The sequence below is a fragment of the Equus caballus genome, chromosome 6, assembly GCF_041296265.1.
Source record: "Equus caballus isolate H_3958 breed thoroughbred chromosome 6, TB-T2T, whole genome shotgun sequence".
In the NCBI taxonomy this organism is placed as follows: Eukaryota; Metazoa; Chordata; class Mammalia; order Perissodactyla; family Equidae; genus Equus; species Equus caballus.
The window spans coordinates 15,499,786-15,514,009 of record NC_091689.1 but is presented as its reverse complement, the minus strand read 5'-3'; the positions used below and the strand labels follow the sequence as shown (position 1 = coordinate 15,514,009).

The 14,224-nt window shown below is 40.0% G+C and overlaps 1 protein-coding gene across 3 annotated transcripts in view; it reads right to left on the bottom strand.

Annotated features, from left to right (window-relative positions):
- COL4A3 (collagen type IV alpha 3 chain) overlaps nt 1-14,224 on the bottom strand; it is a 129,984-nt gene that overhangs the window by 44,562 nt on the left and 71,198 nt on the right. For all 3 annotated transcript variants that reach the window (XR_011439522.1, XM_070269357.1, XM_023642447.2), the window contains exons 10-21: nt 13,867-13,929; nt 13,707-13,742; nt 11,573-11,614; nt 11,267-11,344; nt 9,486-9,548; nt 9,021-9,080; nt 7,720-7,764; nt 7,394-7,447; nt 6,465-6,506; nt 3,996-4,080; nt 2,722-2,757; nt 849-1,013 (exon numbers count right to left, since the gene is read on the bottom strand). Coding sequence is in view for 2 of the 3 variants with exons in the window: in XM_070269357.1 (XP_070125458.1) it covers nt 849-1,013; nt 2,722-2,757; nt 3,996-4,080; nt 6,465-6,506; nt 7,394-7,447; nt 7,720-7,764; nt 9,021-9,080; nt 9,486-9,548; nt 11,267-11,344; nt 11,573-11,614; nt 13,707-13,742; nt 13,867-13,929 (769 nt within the window). In the remaining variant the exon portion in view is untranslated. The remainder of the gene's footprint in view (nt 1-848; nt 1,014-2,721; nt 2,758-3,995; nt 4,081-6,464; nt 6,507-7,393; nt 7,448-7,719; nt 7,765-9,020; nt 9,081-9,485; nt 9,549-11,266; nt 11,345-11,572; nt 11,615-13,706; nt 13,743-13,866; nt 13,930-14,224) is intronic.

Here is a 14,224-nt window from a genome sequence, read left to right as displayed (position 1 = left end):
AAATTTCTGATACCTAGAAGATTCTTAAGGCTATTAGGAGGGTTGATTAAAAAACACAAGATTTCCCAGACACCTGCTAGGAAAGGTATTTTAAAATGCAGAGAGTAACTTACATGGTCATGAGGTTCTATGTACCTATTAGCCAACATAGAATGCTAAGTGGCTCTGTAGGTGGAGGGAGTGGAAAGGACACCCACATCGGAACCGCCAGGTACCACTTCAAGTCCTCTGGGCCGCAGCTCTGAGGTCTCTGACCCACTGCATCTGGGAGCACTTTGCCTCCTGCTCATGCCGCACAGCTCTAGCCTCTCGCCCTGGGGCTTCCCTGCTGATGCCAAGGCATGGGATGCCCTGGGAGCCATGCAAAGACAGCCTGGAAATGTGTGTGGTGGAGCGGGGTCAGCCCAGTCCCGTGCAGTCACATCTTTGACCCATGAGAAATAGGAGCATGTGGATAAATTCTTGCCTCCTTCTCCCCTGGGACAGATTATCCTGAGACAAAGGTATACAGCTTCTTGGAAGATGATTTCCAGGGATGAACAAGCAGCTGCACTTGGCTTAGGCCAACTGGATAACCATCACTCCCTCCTTGCTTCACTCCCCTTGTCCCTGCCTCCCACTCTGCCCTCTGTGGAAACTCAGGCCAAAGCTTTGCTGCACCTGCAAAGTAGTCATTCCACCAGAGTTGCTTTCACAGATGGCTAATAAAACGAAACACCATGGGAAGGATGATTCCTAAGATCCACACAGACTGATGGCCCAGCTGCAAGTACGGTCCGTTGTCCCTGATTTGCACACATCTGTCACTGGGCAGTGTACACCAGAGGGGCCCCATTAGGCATCTCTACCTGGTGGTCCTGGAGGTCCCGGTGACCCTGGAGGGCCTGGTGAACCAGGACAACCTGGGGACCCAGGCGGCCCCACTGCATCCTTTCCTGGGGGTCCTTGTTCACCTTTACTTCCTTTCATGCCTGGTGATCCAGGCACTCCTCTGAGGCCAGGCCTTGATGACCCTTGGAGAAAATAATCATTTCAGTGTCTTTTAAATTTTTTCCTGATTAATATATATTTATTTTTCAATTGCAAAAAATGATGTATTCTTATTTATAAAAGTTGCACAAGTGATAGGTATGTAAAGCATATAAAATAAAAAGTGATTATCTTCCTTCTTTTGTGGCCTTGTTAAACTATCACAGTTTAGCTCGGAACATTCCATTCCCATGAGATAATTTATGTAATTTATTACAAGGGACTGAACCAGAGTTTGGGATGCACTGCAGTCTTTTTATTTAAAAGAGAGAAAATCGTATTTGGACTTTATTCCTGCCAATTGTTAGTTATAAAAGGGCATGGTGAGGGGCTGGCGCAGTGGCATAGTGGTTAAGTTTGTGCACTCTGCTTCCTCGGCCCAGGGTTAAGGGGTTCAGATCCCAGGTGTGGACCTACACACTGCTCATCAAGCCATGCTGTGGTGGCATCCCACATACAAAATAGAGGAAGATGACCATGGATGTTAGCTCAGGGCCAATCTTCCTCACCAAAAAAAGCTGTGCCAGGTGGTACAAAACCCCTTTCACCTGTCCCTCCTAAGATGACAAGGATGTGAAAAGGGAGCCAGTTTTGAATCTCCATCTTGCAAACAGTTTAACTGTTAAGAAGAGAGACCTCACCACCAGAGGGCTAAGAAACCAGTGAGGGTAATAGCTGATTATTTCTGATTATTGAGCATAAGTGTTTTGACATAAAGGCAAATCTCTCTGATTGACGTCTCTTTTAGACGTTTGTAATTTTCACTCACTGGCTTCCTAAAGGAGCCTGTTCATTACTTGGGGGCCTGGCAGGGAGAAGGAAGTCTTCCTTAATCTTTGGCTAGACCGATAAAATATACTTTTGCATCATTCCAATTTCAAGAGAGACCCACTGTTAACGTTTGGTGTATATTTTTCCACGCATATGCAAGTACACATAATATTAATCCATTTGTCTATTTTTTAACAATGATATTATAATATACATATAGTTCTGCAATCTGCTTAATTTCAATTCACTTTAAAAATCATGCAATAGTTTAAATATGCAATATGGTATAGAGAAAAATATAATCAATGGCAGGGCTTATCGAATCTTGGCCATTTTTTCTTAGTTTTGTTTCCTTTACAACATGACACATTACAGTCATTATGGTTATGACTGAGGCCACTGTGATTAATCCTTGATTAATCGTCCTTGATCCTATTCTTCCTCTCTCAAGAGGCAACCATGGGAATGACTCATGGATGTTTTTACACTTTATGGAATTGTCTATATGTCCATAAACAATATATTGTAAAACTTAAAACTTTATGTATAACTGTAATCTCTGTATCCTTATGCAACTTGTGATACATTATGAAAACTATCATTTAACCAACCTAATTAACATAAAATTATTTTCTATCTCTGCCTCCTCTGAGTTTCAAACCTTTTGCTCAGACTCCAATGTTGCTATCTTACACTTAGTTAAAACCACTGAGAAGTAAAAAGGGGCATTTCTATATCACTTTATGTCAGCTTCCACTTCCTTTTCCGCTGCAGGTCACAAAGTTAACAATTAAAGCCGGAAATACTTTTATATCAATTAATGAAACATTTCTCTTATGTAAACAATGCAAACATACTAGAGAGCAGTGTATTTTCCTTTTAATAGCATTTTCATTGCTACCCCAAGAAACATGTACATACCGGGACTTCCAGGAACTCCGGGGGGACCACTGGGACCTATGAATACACGATAGTGATTAATTGCTTACGAAGATATAAATAACTCCCTTCTCTTCATTTTTGAAATCTTGGATGACAATATAATAATAATGAATGATAAATATTTTTTAGACTTTTTCTCCACTCTTACGTAGATAAGTATTAGAAAACTTCACATATTTGGACAAATTGTAGACAGGAAACTAATTTTAGATGTTTAACACTCAAAAGTGAATCACACTATCTTATCATTTTCAAATATTTCAGCAGAGATTTACTAAGAGCCTGTGTCTGGCACTTGCCTGGGATGGTTCAGATACAAGAAAATCAAACAGCTGGAATGGTCAAGGACCTGCAGGTGGCCAGTGTTCCATCTCACATTGCTTCTGGATGTAACATTGCATGGGGTTCTGATGCTTTGAGACATATGAATGATTCATAGTAAGCATATCAGATTTTTAAAGATCTATGTCTATGCCTGTACTTATCTGTCCATTTATTTAAATACACTGAGAACTTTTACTCTTTTAAGTAAAATTCTTCTTTAAAATCCTGTTTATATCAATAATTTGCCTGGATCAGTGGTTCTCAATCCTGGCTGCACATTAGAATAATCTAGGGAGCTTTTATGATCTGCCAGTGTCCAGGGCCCTCCTCCAGACAATTAAATAAGGACACAGGGATGTAACCTTGACATGGTCATTATTTAGAAGTTCCTGGGAATTCAAATGTGTAGCCAGAGATGACAGTTGTTGACCTAGACATTTTCAACCTATCAAAAGCAGTAGAATATAAATAAATATGATTTTAATTCATGGTGCCAAGGACAGATCCATGCTCCAGGAGTCAGGAAACCAAGGCTTCAGTCCCTCCTTGTCACTATTTGTGTGGATTTGCTCAAATTACAGCTTTTTAGGGTCTCCATTTTCTCTTTTATAATCCCACTGAGATTGTGGGTTTCTTACACTCCCTCCCTCCCCTTGCCCCCCAGACATATTAATGTATTCTTGCCAGACTTGAACTTCATGCTTTGCTACATAAAGATAATTTAATTACCTCCCATGGTATATCACCTATGAAATATTCTTATGAAAATATGAAAATTAAGAGACACCAAAAAATACCCCTACCCATGAAAATTAGGAGACCTCCCTTCTCCCCCTGCAAATTCTGGGTCTATAATCACGTTATACATTACCTTGAAAGAAAGACAGGGAAATGATCAGCAAATGCTTTAGGAAGGAATTTATTCTCACCCTGTGGGCCACGAGCTCCTTTGGGCCCTGGTGGGCCTGGAATTCCTTCATCTCCCTTTTCCTGGTAAGCATCGTAATATTCTGTCTTAAAGGAAAAAGAAATGAGTAAAGAGAAAGAATAGCTGTTTATGGACAGCTCACCAAATGCAATTATTACAGTTTCTTCTTTTTGGCCAAAATGATTATTTCCTTATTTTCCTCAATCCACAGTTTATGTGTTAGCTGGAATATGATAGTCATGTATATATGGATGGATAAAATTAAAGATAACAGTTGACCTTTCTGGTATCATGATATGTATTCATGGGTTTTAAATTAGAAATACATTTATGTATTATGATGTGACCCAGCTCTCACACTCATATTTATGTATACATGTACATATCTGTGTATGTGTGAATATGTATACAGAAATTAAAGGTTCACAAAAGAATGACTTACCGTTATGACATGTGATCAACTCTAATATGTTTTATTCTATTCTGTTTTACTTTTTAGCAATGCTTGTCCTGATAGACTAATTTATTTCAAAGTATGTTGGGACCCAAACATCAAAAAATACTCTATTGATTATTTCTTTAAATTTCAGGACACCATTGACCTGCAACAATCGAGGACTATTGTTTCTGACATGCTCAATGGATCTACTGCTAATCTCCTTAACCATCTACTTCCTAAGCAGAACTTCCGTGAAGTTAGTAGAAGCTGCAGAGTTATATGGAATTGAGCATAAGAAAACACACAGTAAGCTAGGGATGCTCAGAAATCAACTGGCAGGGCTGGCCCAGTGGCGCAGCAGTTAAGTGCGCACATTCTGCTTCAGCAGCCCAGAGTTTGCCGGTTTGGATCCCAGGTGCGGACATGGCACTGCTTGGCACGCCATGCTGTGGTAGGCATCCCACATATAAAGTAGAGGAAGACGGACATGGATGTTAGCTCAGGGCCAGTCTTCCCCAGCAAAAAGAGGAGGATTGGCAGCAGTTAGCTCAGCGCTAATCTTCCTCAAAAAAAAAAAAAAAGAAAGAAACAACTGGCAAGTAGATTTCACTCAGAATTCAGTACATTTATCTTGAAGGAAAGAAGATGGAAATATGAAAGTTAAAAACAACTCTTTTGGGGCCGGCCCCGTGACCAAGTGGTTAAGTTCACACACTCCGATTTGGTGGCCCAGGGTTTCACTGGTTCAGTTCCTGGGCATGGACATGGTACCGCTCATCAGGCCATGCTGAGGTGGTGTCCCACATAGCTCAACTAGAAGGACCTACAACTAGAATATACAACTATGTACTGGCGGGCTTTGGGGAGAAAGGAAAAGAAAAAGAAGATTGGCAACGGATGTTAGCTCATGGTGCCAATCTTTAAAAAAAAAGAACTCTTGTTTTTTTCATACGCTGCATGGGGCCAATTTACATTGTTGACATTTGAAGATGAGATAACAAGAGCTTTGTGGTTAAGCAATATATATAAAATCACAAAAAACAATTCAGAGTAATATAATAACGTAATAATCTCCATCATAAAATCTATAATGACCTGTGTGCACCTGCTGAGTCTTGGCCACTCTGCTAAGTGCTTTCAGAAAATAGCCCGTTTCATCCTCCCGACAACTCCCTAAAAGCTTTTTGGGACTGCTTGCATCTAAATCCTTCGCTTGTCGTGTAAAGATGCAGATTTCTGGGACCCTCCTCTAGTTACTGAGTTAACTTACTTAGGCTGAGAGGTCAGAAATACATTGTAATGGGAGCCCCCCCGCCCCGTCCCCTACTCTTTTGCCACCATGGAACTTTCTGTGGAACTGCAGCCCTGCTGAGCACCCTGAATGGGAGAACCACTCTCTTTTGAGGCAGGAGAAGAAAGGATACCAGAACTCGGAGCCTGGGTCCCTTTTACTCATCTCCTTAAGCTCCAGAGTCACTGTATAGAATGTGTCCACCCTGCAGTCAGGAGCTGACAGACATCACATCCACATCCAGGCTCGAGAGGGGAGACTGCCTGCTGCGATGGAGCTGGGCTGAAGGGACTGGTTGTTGCTGGCTCTGCACTAAACCCATGGTTGAGTTTCTGCTGCCTGAAAGAGCAGGAGTCGTCATAACTGGGCCTGCTGGAGGGGGTGGAGCTGGCTCCCTCAGCCCCTGGTGCCCCAGCTATCCTCCACTGCAGCCCCCCCACTCTCCTCAAGGGCGCAGGATCACCTTGGGCCAGGTCTCATTAGACAAAGGTTTTCTTCTCCCCATCCCAGGATGGGCATTACTAGTGCATTCCAGAGACCAAGTAGGACCAAATAGAAACATTTGTCCATTGTGAAATGGACAAATAATGACAACAGCTATCTTTTCCCCGGTTTGATAAAAAGGTAAATGCTATAATCTCCATCACAACATTTAATGAAAGACTTAGATTCAAAATTTCCTTGATACTTTGAAGGACTTGATCAAACATGACACTGATATTGTCTTTAATTACACTTACTGGACCACGAAATCCTGGAGGGCCAATGTCCCCTTTCCACCCCTGTGTTGAAAGACAGATGCAAATTAGGAGTACATATCTGGCATACTTAAAAAGCAAAATGCACAAGTAATAAATCAGTGCTAAAAGTAGAGTTATTTCAATGTAATGTACAAAGCAAGTTAAAGTGAAAGGGTCATTGGCTTTAAATTATTTTCCTGGAGGGTCATATCTGGGTCAATGATCCTATCAACAAGGTCCTGAAGAAGTGGTTGTTGTTCCACTGATTCTCCAGGTTTGCTCCATGCCACTACCATCCAGTGATGCTCACATCATTGCAGACTCCCATGTTCCCACCCAGAGTAGAGGCACAGGAAAACCAGGCTGTGGGTTGTACACAATTCCCAGTGTCCCAACCATAACCAACCCCCTTTCTTATCTACTCAGAATTCTATAGGAAGTGATATTATTATAGGATAAACCTTGAATCTGCACATACACTACATATGAACATTATTTGAAGATGTCTGTAACATTTGTCAGAAACAAATGATTTGAATTACAGTTCACAATTAATTGATGATGACCTTTCAGTGTATCGTGACACAGGTTGAGACTCATGGGGTCCAACCTGCGTTTGACTTCAAATGACCTGAAACTTCCTACAATTTTAGGCCTTTTCCCACTCCTTCCTTGTGGGGAGCTGAAATCTCACTGGTCCTAAGTCAGGCAGCTCTACTACACAGAACAAGTTTAATAGCTTTTCCACAAGACTGCCCTTCAAGTGTTTTAAGTCGCCACATCTCTCATTTATTCTTAACAAATACATTAAGGTATTTTAATGAACTCTGATTGAAATTACTTTACCTAGTTCCAGGGCATGAACGAAAAGCATGGGCAAAACCCAACTGATTGATAGGCTGAAGATAGGATGTTAAGGAGAGGCTTACCTTAATGCCGTCTTCACCAGTTAACCCAGGGAAGCCTCTGTTGCCTTTGGCTCCCTAAAGAGAAGAGAAAAGAGAATGGGTGAGGAGACACACTCATCAATTTCTTTTGTAGGAAGCAGAACAGTTTGAACTCCTTTTTGGAAAAAAAAATGTGCTCAGTGGACCTCTCTTCACAGTAAGAGTGTAAAACTGTGATTCCCAAATGTAATTCTTAAAATCTATAAGCTTTTTATTAGTTTATAACTACGTAGTGACTCTCAAAAATCCTTCTTCGTCTAACAGGACTGACATTTTCATGACATCAATGGGCCAAACCATGTCTTCACCTGAGTGCCAGGGAACCCAGGAGCACCTTCTTTTCCTGGTTTTCCCTAAAATGAAAATAAAACAAAAACATGTAATTTAATAAATATGGATAATTTTGATAAACATGGAAAACAAAAGATATGATTATCTGCTCTTTATCTCAAGCAAGAAATTCTGAATGAGGTTCCCCATCCACTTGTTAGAAGGAAAATCTATTAATAACAGAACATGGATGACCTTCCCTTGCCAGGAAAGGCACAAGGCAGTCAGAATGGGAAATCAGGGAGAGTCAAAGGAAGAAAGAGAGGGAATTACGAGCTAATCTTAAACTAGAGTTAATGCTGTCCGTTCAAGTTTGGAAGGAAAATCAAGGAAGCACTGAGCAGAGACATGTACAAGGAAATCTACAAAGAGAGGTGGTAACAATGAATTAATTTATTTGAAATGTTGAGAATTCCCTAAACTACAGTTGTGCCTATATTTAAATATATGCATAAAGCTATACTGCATTGTCCAAACAGACAAGGCTTTTGGATGAACTATGATAGTATTTACCCTTGATGATAGAATTAAAAATCATATTGGTTGAATTTTTTTCTTAGAAAAAAATTTACTTTTCCAATGTATAATTTTTAGAGTTTTAAAACAATACATGTGTTTAAATCTTTCCAAAATAGAGCTGGGTGGGGGAGCGGGCCCCTGTTGCTTCCGTCCTCCCAGCATCCCACTTCTCATCACAGCATGGTCCATTTCCTTTGGGGAGCTTCCCCTGCCTCACTCTGTGTGGTTCTCATGGGACTGCAGTCACAGAAGCTCCCCGCCCCACTGGCCTGGCCAACCATGATACCTTTTCCTTCTGGCCCCAGTGACTTTTCCAGAGTGAGACCCAGCTGATCAGAGCAAGAGACTTGCCAATCAGAGCAAGTCTTTGGGATTTTATATATGGAACATTCTCTCTCCTGAAATGACATTAACCTGAAGTGGTCTGCTGCTGCATCCCATGCTTTCTCCCCATCACCCCCTAACATGGAAGAGAATCATTTGTCAAAGGAGAGAATGAGGCTGATTGACACACAGAGAGAAGCAGTAGTGAAATGGAGAGAAAGTCTTGCTCATACTGTTTCAGGTTCTAAAGTTCTTGAAGCCTGTTTTAGCCTTGAATTTCTCAGATAGTTGAACAAATAGGTTCCACTCCCTAGATCTTTAAAAAATTTTTTAAAAATCTAAGCTAGTTTGAGTTGGGCATTTTATCCTTGCAACCTACAGAGTCCTGAGTACTGACTAATACAGGCTGCACAAGACATTGGATATCCAAACGTACCTGTGGACCAGGTTCTCCGGGAGCACCTTTTTCAGATCCATAAGATTCTCCAGGTGGTCCCTGTATTAATTAGAGTTAGGTCAAGTTTTATGAATTATTGATTTTTGACTTAACATTGGTTTTTATTAATTTTCCCCCTTCTGATTATTCTCCTGTATTTAAAAATGTTCAAATGATGGGTCATCTAAGAGGGAAAGCTTATTTATGAGTATTAATTTAAAAACAGATGCTGAGAAACCAGATGCTGAAGATAAATCATAAGATGGGTGCCATTGGGTACACGCAAAACAATGTGAGGATTTCAGCTAGAAGTGGCCATAAAATAATTCTAGTATATTCATGACCTCTGTAGTAAAATATTGTGCTTTAACTAATATTAAGCTTTAAACATAGGTCATACATCAAAATATGCACTAAGGTTCTACTTTATGTTTCAAGGGAACAACATGGCTCTGAGTGACCTACTGAGAGTCCAGGAGGTCCGGATTTTCCCATGGTTCCCTTGTCCCCTTTCTCGCCCTTGAGGTCCTGCCACAAAAACAATTTAAGGTCATTAAAAACAGATCAAACAAGATTTTACTGATTATAGTTGGAAAGTTCATCTATCTTTCAATAAACTGGATTTACAAACTACTTATGTACCTCATATAATGCAACACAGTAAACCTTATCATTTTTCATATTTCAAATTTGATACCTGTGAACCCACGGAAACTATATACCAACTATATCTTTTAATTATCTTTTGGATCAAACTATATTAAACTAATTTGATTCCTGAATCAGTTTTCTATAAGCACAATCAGATCATTTCTGATGTATTTTACTTTCATTTTTAATATACTGAAGTTATTTTCTTTGGGATCAATTATTTTCTTAGAAAATGTTACAATGAAGATTTGATTCATTAATCAGGTTTGTTTTTTACCCTTATCACATTTTATTGATTATATTTTTGGCAATGTGAGTCTTCTCTTGAGGGCATCATTTTCTTCCAACTCAATGTTTTTCCCCTGGGTCAAATTTTCCAGATCTAGATTTTGTAAAGATAAGGTTTTTTCTATCAATTTTCAGCCAATAAAGTTTTAGACATTGTTAATTTTATTTTTGTTGATTACCTCTGAAAAGTTCAGTTATTTTCCTCAGGTCAATTTTTCCCAGTCTTCAATGTGAATTATTATTTTGGTCATATCAAATTTCACTATGTTTTGTTTTAACTCCTTAGTTTTGTTTTGATAACTTCTATCATTAAAAATTAATTATATTGGAGAGTGATAGCTAAGAGGTTTCTTGTGGGGATGATGAAAATGTTCTAAAATTGAATGTGGTAATGGTTGCACAAATCTGAATATACTAAAAGCCATTGAATTGTACCGTAAACAAGTGAATTTTATGGTATGTGAATTATATTTCAATCAAATTATTATTAAAAACAAGCACAACCAGAAGGACCTACAACTACAATATACAACTATATACTGGGGGGCTTTGGGAAGAATAGGAAGCAAAAAATTTTAAAAACCAATTAATTATAAGTTTAAAAGAGAAGAATGGTTTATGTGCATTTCTTACTTAATCCACAGGAAACTTATTAGCTAGTCCCTCACTTCCCCACCCCGTCTCCCAGACATTCCAGGATCAATCTAGTGTCTAGGATTGGTGTATTATATTGCAATTCATTTCTTCTGAGCATTCAATTCAGTTTCATACCCTGGTCCTCCTTTCTATTTCACTGTGGGAGCAAAAAGCAAATGTTAATGTCAAAATAATAGGGTCAGAGCATCCTTGGAGAGGAATGGGGGCCACATTGTCCTTGGGGTTACAATGGCAGGGTAAAAACATCCTATTTGATTATCATACCCTCCATCCATATCTTTGGGTTATTACTATCCAACTGGATCAGAGTAGTACACCCATTTTGTTATCACTTATTCAAAAATACTCACTGAATACTACTCAGCATTAAGGACAATGAAAGAAAAGATGAGGATAAAGTGTGAGCAGAATTAGACCTGGAATCTACCTTCAAGAATCTTGGAGGTTGCTTGCCTCAGATCTTCCTCATCTCACGTTTTCTGGTTCTCAAGTAAAAGATGGGGAAGGAATAAAACCCAGAGGTTCAGGATGGATGAGGGCGCTGGACTGAGCGGGGCTTAGATGATAGAGCTTATGAAAGAGGTAAGAGATCACAGGACTTGTCTCAGAAATGAGGAGGCACAACCCCAATGATAAAACTAAAGAGTTACCGTTCTGTTATCCGGGCCGGTGAGCGTCACAATTACTGTTCCTGGTGGTCCGGGGGGTCCTGTTAATCCTTTCACACCCTAAATACAAATACACTCAGAAATGAAAAACTAAACAACAGCAGCGTTAGTATATTTGACAGGTCTATCTTTCCCCTTTCGTTCTCTTGTAAGAAGATTGAGCAAATGAAAGCTTGAGACACGGCAAATGCCTTCATTTCGCAGTGACTTAGCGAATGAAATGTACAGGCTGATTGATAGGGAACTGAAAATATCTTGCTCACAAATAAACAATGGTGTTTAAGTTACCCGTTCTCCTTTTTGTCCTATCACATTGTCGCCCATGTGGCCCTGTAAGAAAACACAAAACTAAATTATTTAAAAAAAATGAACGTGAATAAATAATTTAAACACATTAAACTTCCAATATTTGTATCTGAACACTTATATTTTGATTTTAGTGTTAAAATTATAACAGTTGTTTTAGCTGTTTTTTTGGAGTAGAGTGGCAATTTGCTTCTTTTAAAGGTGGAGATCTTATGGGGCTGGCCCGGTGGTGTAGTGGTTAAGTTTGTGCATTCCACTTCGGTGGTCCAGGGCTTGCGGTTCAGATCCTGGGTGTGGACCTACACACTGCCTAACAAGCCATGCTATGGCGGCACCTCACATACAAAGAATGGAGTCAGATTGGCACAGATGTTAGCTTAGCAACAGTCTTCCTCAAGCAAAAAGAGGAAGATTACCACAGATGTTAGCTCAGGGCCAATCTTCCTCACCAAAAAAAAAAAAAAAAACAAACAAGTGGAGATCTTGAGGTGCAGAAAGCTTAAGGGATTTACTTAATATGGCAAGTGATGACATGAGGTGGTGTGGGGTGGAGAAAGGAACCCCAGCTCAGAGGATGTTTTTCTGGCTCAGCCACCAGCTGGTTTTGATTCCACTGGCTGGTTATTTAATTTCATGACGCCCTACTTTTCTCATCTTAAAAATAAGAGAGATGGGTAGCTAAACTTCAGGATTTCAAAATAGAGATGCTAATAGAATTCAAGCTACCTGACTTCACTAGCAAGTTAGTGACTTGAGATAAGACTAATGTGACTAGTCTGTCTTCACTAACGATGGCCAATCTCTCATTTCAACCAGTGTCTCTTTGCTCTCGAGAGCAAATCTTCCCCCTCATTAGGCCACAAGCTGTTGAGAAAAGCTCAAGATGAGGATTCAAAAGACTTTAAGTCTCAGGTCTGCCATTTACTGTCTATTTGACAAGCCACTTAACTTGGATCTATCCATCTCATGGGGGGGGGTAGTGTGTGTGTGCGTGCATGTGCACACACATCAATGAAATAATAAATGTGAATGCTACACACAGAGGCCACCTGAGAGTAAGTAACAGATACTGTGTTTAGTACTAATTTCCTGGTAAGCTCAGCCTTGCTCAACATTTTCTTAAACTAGTGAAGGGGATCAGAATATGCTACCCAAAATACACCACTTTGGCATAAGGATTATTTTGAGCTGAAGGCAACTCAGGAACAGGAAATGCAGAAAATATTCTTTACCCTCCCCCTATCCACCTAAAGGCAGGGCATAAATTTCCCTTTGTGAAATTGTTACCCCTCCCCTCTCCTGTACCAGGAAAAGGGACAACTCTTATTACTGGAGATGCACTTAAATCTGTGTAAATAAACCTTACTGAATAACTCTTATCTTCCATTAGTTCCCCCCATATATTTGCCTTCCCACAATTTGCCACTCCTAGAAGGTCAAAACCTTTTTCCTTTGTCTTATCACTTCTCCACAAATTTATCACCCTTTGTTAAAATGGTCTACAAGCCTCTGGCCCAACCGCCTCCTTAGGGTTTTCATTTCATTTCTATGAGCACCCTCATATGCATATAAAATAAACCTTTTTCTCCTGTTAAACTGTCTTTTGTCAGTTTAGTTTGCAGGGTCCAGTGACTGAACCTAAGAGGACAGAGGAAAAAGGTTTTTTCCTCCTCAACACCAGCTGGCCTTTTTAATAGAAAGACATGCAGGACCCCGCTTAACGAGTGCATGAATAGTCACCTTTTATTTCCTAGCATTAGATTAGGTTGATTTTGGGAAGCAGCCAGTACAAAAATTTATATAAAGGGTTGGGTGATCAGTAGGATTATCAGAAAGGGGAAACCTATGGACCAAGAATCCTTGTGCTTTTCCTGATAAGGAGCTCCTTATAATTGAATTAAGACTGTTTGTATCAGGGATCAAGTTACTGAAGTAGGGAAAAGAGAGGGAAGAGATGCAGAGCTGCCAGCCGTGCTCCCTTCCCTGTTGGGAATTCTCATGAGTTCCCAAGAGGTGCCCGGCCGCCACCCACGTGTCCATCAGACCAGGCATGGCTTCGAGATTGGTTAGGGTGTTTTGGCTGATACTATGATACGACATATGAACCGTGATCTACCTTAGGTCCTGGAGGTCCCATGATTCCTGGAAAGCCCTAGAAAATCAATAAGTTAAAATTACAGCAGGGAACACACCAACCTGGAAAACTGTTTAAAATCTTTAGCTATAATTAATTTATTAGTTTACCACGTGTACGGCAATGGTGACTTCGTACTCACAAAGAATCCTGGAGGGCCAGGTGGGCCGGCAGGTCCGGGAAAACCTGGAAGGCCTGGCAAACCCTTTAAATGAACAGAAGAATGAGAGTCAGTTTAAATTTACTTCACACTGAAGAACAATGTCCATTAGTTAAATGCATTAAAATATTTTAGTAAAATCAGAGCCTAACGTTTCCCACTTGTGGCTGCAGTTAGTTCCAATAAATGCCATGTGTAACAGACTACCTGGACCATCCTGAAGGTACTGTTTCCAGAAAAATGACCAGAGCAGCTGCTTTACTTTGGAAGAATTTTAAATTGTTTTTGGAATTTTGCTCCTGTCTCTCTCCCTCTTTTTTTTTTTTCCAAGCATGCTCTA